The sequence below is a fragment of the Sinohyriopsis cumingii genome, chromosome 7, assembly GCF_028554795.1.
Source record: "Sinohyriopsis cumingii isolate HCF-2022 chromosome 7, ASM2855479v2, whole genome shotgun sequence".
NCBI classification, from domain to species: Eukaryota; Metazoa; Mollusca; class Bivalvia; order Unionida; family Unionidae; genus Sinohyriopsis; species Sinohyriopsis cumingii.
Window position 1 is genome coordinate 32,277,785 of NC_142967.1, and position 7,378 is coordinate 32,285,162.

A 7,378-nucleotide genomic window follows, 5' to 3' on the forward strand; every position below is an offset into this window, starting at 1 on the left:
ACCAAGGTATGTTGGTGTCAGATGCAAAGATTACGGTTCGCATTTCCATTGTTAAGATGGAAGACGCTGGAGACTGTCTTTGTTGTGCTTGGCTGTATTCGCCACCTTATGAAGAAGTCCGTCATATCCTTCAAGTCCTTGTTCAGTGTCCCCTGAAGCTCAGCAAAAGAGCGACTTTAGGTCTCGAGAGCATGTCATCTGCATACATCATTTTGCGCGACTGTGTTACATATAAGTCTTTAATATAGACATTGTACAAACTTGGCGTAAGAGCAGACCCTTGTGGGAGCCCATTAGGCTGACGCCTGCATGAGCTGCAGCTCTCTCTGATGTGAACTGGGATGCGCCTGTTGCAAATGAACAAATCAATAGTCTCAACTATCAAGCGCGGCCATACTCTAAATATTTTCAACAGCAGCCCTGCATGCCAAACCGTATAATATGCCGTGGTTAGATCCAGAAGAAAACAACCCCAGTTTTAAGATTCCTCTGAAGCCAGTTTTCAACAAATGTAGTCAGGGCAAGGACTTGACCGCAAGTGCTACGGCCATGCATGAAGCCTGCCTGCTCAACTATTATGATATTCTCTATGCCAATGATTTGTAGAATCAGGCGCTTCAGTACCTTAAAATAGACTGAAAGGAATGAGATTGGCCAATAACTCGCCGCACTGTTGGGATCTTTGCCAGGCTTTGGTATTGCAATAATCTTTGCCTGGTACCACAAAATCTTCATGCACGTTTCTCTAACAACCCGGGTGTAAATGGCAGCAAGCCATTATTTTGCATTTGGGCCTAGATGCTTCAGGAACTCAAGCACGATGGAGTCATATCATGTTGCTTTGCCTGATTTGATGCTGCATAACACCGCTTCAAGTTATGTTGTTGTAAATGCCACAGGAGTATTTTGATCTAGTTCATATGGCTTCCAACAGCAGTATTGTCGCTATTCATCTCGTACTTGACGTCGGTGATGTTTCTCTTCTTTAGCTTTTGCCTCTTGTAATAAATGTCCAGCTGCATTATTTGGCTTGACAGCAGGGTGAGCGTGAATCAGTGGTTGATGAGCTCTGCCATGTCTTCGAATTAAGCTCCAGCATTTCCGGTTGGAGTGCGTAAAGTTGTGTAATCATGTAGTTTCCTCTCAGTTTGTGCGCTTGACAGTGTCCAGAGAATCGATCAGGTGATCTGCTATGTCTGGGTGTCCAAATGTTTCATATTCCTTGAGAAGAACCTGACACTCTTTACCCATACAGAGTATATAAACTGGACGACGACCACGAGGGACAGACTGATTGGCTGTCCTGAATATGGTTCTTTGGAAGTGGTCGTAGGATTCCTTGATTGGGTGGTAGCGAGATGGTATGGTGACTATGCTAAGCTCCAGTATGTCAGCGTACTTCGTCCAATCTGCTTTACGGAAGTTCCTGCGCCGCTGTGAAGTGCTGTGTATAACCGGTAGCTGAAGTCCAATATGGATAAGTATTGGTCTGTGCTGACTGTCTGGGAAGTCATCTAGAACTGTTTGGCTTACTTCTTCAGGATCGTCACCAACGGAGCTAACCTAGCAGAGGTCCGGTGAGTAGTCCTTTTGCCATCTTACATAATGAAAGGTCCCACGTTGCATGGAGTGGTTGGTCAGAAGAATGTCATTGTTTATTGCCCACTCTACCAAGTGTTCCCCGTCTTCATCGGAGTGTGAGCAGCCCTAGTCAGGATGATGAATGTTGAAGTCGCCAATATAGACGACTGGGTGTTCAAGATTTGGAAGCATATTTTTATCCTTGTGGGCACTGGACGGTTTGCAGACATTAAAAATTTTGTACCCTCACCCTTGACCACATCGCATAATCTGGTAAAGGAAACTGGAGAGGCATCAGTAATGATGCAGCGTGCATAAGTAACACAACCGAATTTGAAGTTAGATATGTTTGGTGGAGGAGAACGAGATGAAAACAATATTTATTGTTGACTTCTTATAGACACAATGAGACACATTCAGACACCGGAGAACAAAATCACAAATTGTTTTGTTTTCTCATGAAATAATGAGGAAGGCATATTGAAAGCCACATACAAGGGTGTACATATTGATATTTATATAAAAATAAACTTAATTTAGGAAGAAATAAAACTGCTTTGTATGAATTTCTATCTGCTAAGTATCAATTCCGCAAAATAACTTTTTAGATTACGTTGTGGCTGCAAAGAAACTAGCTACATACGATTTGGTTTGATTATTACAATTGTATAACTACTTGGATTGTTGATTTATCGATTCATTTATCGTCTCAAGTTGTGTAAAGGTTATAATTGAAGTAAAATCGTCATTTGAAAGTACAAATGATGTTTGAAATGGGTTTATGTGAAAATAAATTCCCAGTTTTAACCTCACAGTTATTGTAAGTAGATGGCATAATAACATACAGGGATCGTTAGTTTCAATGTACACTTTAGCGTTAGAAAATCTTCCATTGATATAATGACTGCAGCTTGGAACAAATTTCTAAATCAAGGTGAGGTGAAGGTACGTTTGAGAGAGAGAGAGAGAGAGAGAGAGAGAGAGAGAGAGAGAGAAAATAGAAATTGTTTCATCAGATAGCTTGATGTCGAACAAGTACTATTTCATTACAGCTCCAAAGTCAATACAATTTACAATAAATGCCCAGACCTACAGTTGGGTTTTGTCGAATTGTCCTACCTGGAAAAATAAATGTATAAGAACACTGACACAGCCAATCAGTGGTTTGGTTCGTCTGCTAGGTATAATAATACAAAACGCCCAGTCCTCACTCAGTCATATGGCAAAATGTAGTAGGACTAAATATATATTACCTGCACCTGTCATTGTATGCTATATTGCAAATATTTAAATCGAAGGTTTGGAAAAACTATTGAATGAGGTCTTGCTCCAGGAAGCCTATATATAAGTAAGTATTTTTGGATAATGTTTTAACAACAGAGATAAGTTTTGTGTTTCTTTGCTACCTTCTCTCTCTCTCTATCTGTGTGTATATATATATATATATATATATATATATATATATATATATATATATATATATATATAGTGAGAGAGAGAGAAAGAGAGGGAGAGAGAGAGAAAGAGAGTGATAGATAGATCTGTGTATGTATATATTTATACCTACATATATATATATATATATATATATATATATATATATATATATATATATATATATATATATATATATATATATATATATATATATATATATATATATATATATATATATATATATATATATATATATAGATATAGATATAGATAGATAGATAGATAGAGAGAGAGAGAGAGAGTTGACATTAATTACAACAATGCTTACAAGAAAGTTCGTCGGAATTTTTAATTGGTTATTAATTTTGTTTCAGATTATGGCTACGGTGCAAACGCTTTTAAAGCTACCAGCTCGGGGACGTCCTTTTGCTCTTGGTACGTTGTATGATGCCAACAAGGGCAACATAATTCCAGCAATATCATTATGTGAATTTAAAGACACAAAAGAGCGCAGTGCAAATGTAGAGGTTCATGAGTATGACACACAAAGTTCTAAAGTAACTAAAGGAGATCCTTTAGGCTCAAAGATAGGATCTGCCGGTATTACAGACAATCTTAATGTTAGCGTCTTTGCAAACATACAAGAACTTAAAAGCTCTCTCAGATATTACAATTATACTAAACCTTCAAAGACGCAAGCAAGGGTAACACTTGATAGATCAGGTATAACAAAGGATGAATTCTTATTAGATAATTGCTTATCGAAGGAGAAAGTTGCGCGCAATCAAGAATGGATTGAAAAAACAGGGGCTACACATGTTGTTGTAGGAATAACTTACGGATATGAATTCTCCTTGGTTCTGGAGACAGAATGTGAGAGTGAAGAAAAGAAGCTGGAAATAGAAGAAATCATTAAATGTAAAATTGATGCTTGGAAATTGGAAACAGAAGGCGCAGGATCGATTGATACAAAGGAAGATAATATAGAAAACAAGTTAACAGTTAGTATTCACGGGAATGTGCAGATCCCATTAAACCCAATTTCTTTCAAAGATGCCATGTACATTCACCAGAGAATCCCTGAGCTGGTGAAAGACAAAGACTGTCCTATGACAGCTCATCTTCGACCCCTGGCCTCTATATGTACATTTGCACCTCAAGTATGCAGCGAAATTACAGATGCCGTACTGAGATCCGTTACATCAATATTTGATGATATCAACAATTTTGAAGCAACACTCACTGAAATACAGACATCAAATATTGCAACAAAGGAACCCAGAATGCGACGAAAGGCTAAACAACTATCCGATATGTTGAATAAACACAATATCTGGCTGCACATGAAGTTAAATGATATACAGAGTACTCCTAAGATGGAGAAGGATGCTTCAGAACCTGAACAAATACAGAAAGTGCTTACGAAGCACGAAGATTCTCCATTTTCAACTAAAATTCTCGGTATTTATGTATCAAAACTGGAGAAAGAAGTACGCTTCTTGGAGGATCTGGTAAAAATGATTAAATTCAGCCGTGAAGATGACCGCAGTGTTGATAATACAAATAGGGAGGATGGAAAAGCTGGAGGAAATAAAATTCATATTTACATCGACTCAGACGATACCGATATTTTAGTCCCTTTCGACAGATTTAATGTCGTTGTGTTAGAGATACCCATCATTATAGAAGAAGATGACCTACTAAAGGAAATGCAAAATTACGATCCAGACTCTGAAGAAAAATTGGCATGTTGGAAGAAAAAGTTACAAACCTTATCATTTGAGGACGAGAACAATGAAAGGCTGTCCAAGATTAGGAAATATGTCGAGCTTTTTGTAAATTTAGCGGACTCAAAGAAAAATGACAGAACTCCAGCAAAGTTTAGATGTGTATTTAAGGCCTATGAAATGAAAGAACAGCCAACAATCAACGAGTACAACGCTTTAACAGGTGAAAGTAAACTGTTTGATCCTGACACATACTTTGATATGATGATGTAGCTAAATTGTTAGACTTTCAGTGTTTGACGATTCAGCAACGGCTAATAATATTGGTTTGCTTGCTAGTAATTTGAACTATATGACACATTGTTAACAGTTGTGAAATAAGAAAGCAGCCGTTGATAATTCAACCTTAAAGCTTGATTATTTTCGCACTCTACCATTTGTGAGATTCCTAAATATTAAATGAATTATAATAATTGTGATCTGTTGTACCTACTCTGATGTAAATGTGCTAAAACGTAGCAAATAGAGTCACTACCTGATCCCGTGTGCATTTTCATTGTATTTTACTTTTTGCTTCATTCATTTGAAGATAACTTTGATTGATATGAAAAAGGTAATACTTAGCGTTCAGAGTAGCCAACATTAGAAACAGTGGTATTCATGCCTAATTAAAGAAATGAAATAAAAGCAGCCTATATGACCTTGAGTTAGTGGACTGAAAGTTTCATAACACCATCTAATGAGTAGAAGGATATATAGCTTATTTTGTTATTGATTTTGTTTTAATATAAGCTCATTTTCATTTAATTTGTTTCACGATATATAGGAAGTTTAATAAATTACTGAAAAACATGTTTGTAGATATGCATTAATAAAATATTTGCATTTTGTTAATACAGACTCAAAATACATAATTATTTTGAGCTCAGTAATGGAATAATAATTCATTAAATAATGGTTCATCAAACAATGGTGATTATAGACACAATTATATTACCTACATTTGAAAACGTGACAGACGATTATTAGCCAAGTATTGAGATTACGCATCAAAGACATGATTCCTATACACTGATTGAACTACCATTCACTGATTTTTTAATTATTTTTTTTACATTGGCCAGGGTTTTGAAGTGTGTTTAACGATTTCGAAATTCTTTCACAAATGTTTTTCTTTGCAATTATTCCATGTAAATGTAACGAGTTGTTTATATCTCGTCCTCTAAACGATAACGTAATTAACATAACAATGTTATCTATTTACAAAAATACCTTTTAAAGTATAATGTATCTACCACAGTAATAACCATGATAATAATGCTAAATCACTTAAAGGAATAAGTGATGAAAATATTACTGATGTCCTATTTAATAAGTGTCGTTCATTTCTGTATGACACACACACACACACACACACACACACACACACAAGGATAAAAGCAGTTGAGATAAACTAACCATTTTAAAATATTTAAGTATGTGACATAAAATATAATGAATGTAGAGTCAACATATTATCAATGTAAAATAACCGCCAAACTCTTGATCAAATATTTTCGGGAAACATAATCGGTGTGAGAATTTCTTAAAGGTTACGAAATACAATATATACGGGACTGACGCCATCTGCTCAAAACGGAGAAGATACATATTAACTTAACCAATTAAAGCGGAATAAAGACTTTAAATGTCAGATTATTCAGCTGTAAATGTTATTCAAAGTTTAGGACGTTTATCAACGAATATGTTGAATTTATTCTTTTGATTGCTTATTACTTATTAAATACAAAAACAAATACATTCAACGTATACAATTATTTTTCGTTTCACAATTTAGATGTATGTGACTGAATGAAGAGAGACTGATCAAATCATATGCAGTTAAGGCACGCTTTGCACGGGATCTATATAAAAAATTATTGTTATATTCAATTAAACAATAAAGTAAAAATACAATTTTTGTCAATGTGGTCTTCATTGTTAGAGAAATGTTGCTTGATCTAATTATATTTACTTTGGACAAAATGTAGGACAAAAAATTACCAACGAAGACTGGCTGAAATTGTACGGTGTATAAATTATTATTCAGCAAAACAAATGTAAGAATGTTCTGAAGATATAGGGCAAGTAGATGACTACTTAATTGTTAGGAATCAGGCCACTAATTATTAACTGATCGGGCATCTAATCTTGACGTAGAGAAAATGTGTCTACTTAATACTGGCAGCTCTATCCAATGACTGTAATATCAGCTTGGACTATATGAGAACGAGTTCATAGTTAGACCTGGCTTTACACTTAACGTTAAACGCCAGGTCTGACCTTACCCTTTCATATGCATTGTGATGGAAAGGATTAATCATCACCAGACTCACCTTCAGTGATTTCTATATTTTGTATGGGGACAGGTTAATCGTCAGAATTGGCCTCTGTAATGGATCAGGTTAATCGTCAGATCTATACTCACACTGTATCGAAACGCAATAATTGTTTGTGCTGACCTTACAGTTGTATACATATGTTGTATAGGAACGGGTAAATCGTCAAACCTGGCCCCTAACATTTACGTAAACACAGTATGGGATCCGGTTAATAGTAACACATGATATTATAATTTTACATATGCACTGTAT

General features: G+C 35.7%; 1 protein-coding gene across 1 annotated transcript; it reads left to right on the plus strand.

Annotated features, from left to right (window-relative positions):
* Nucleotides 1-2,804: 2,804 nt before the first annotated feature.
* LOC149794979 (cytolytic toxin-beta-like) lies at nucleotides 2,805-6,701 on the plus strand. The gene is made up of 2 exons (XM_089964017.1): nucleotides 2,805-2,929; nucleotides 3,393-6,701. The coding sequence occupies exon 2, from the start codon at nucleotides 3,396-3,398 to the stop codon at nucleotides 5,016-5,018; it is 1,623 nt and encodes a 540-aa protein (XP_089820143.1). The 5' UTR covers nucleotides 2,805-2,929; nucleotides 3,393-3,395; the 3' UTR covers nucleotides 5,019-6,701.
* Nucleotides 6,702-7,378: the final 677 nt, after the last annotated feature.

What these genes read in the sequence shown, in the direction of transcription:
- LOC149794979 (XM_089964017.1), top strand. Translation starts at nt 3,396, where the DNA reads ATGGCTACGGTGCAAACGCTTTTAAAGCTACCAGCTCGGGGACGTCCT.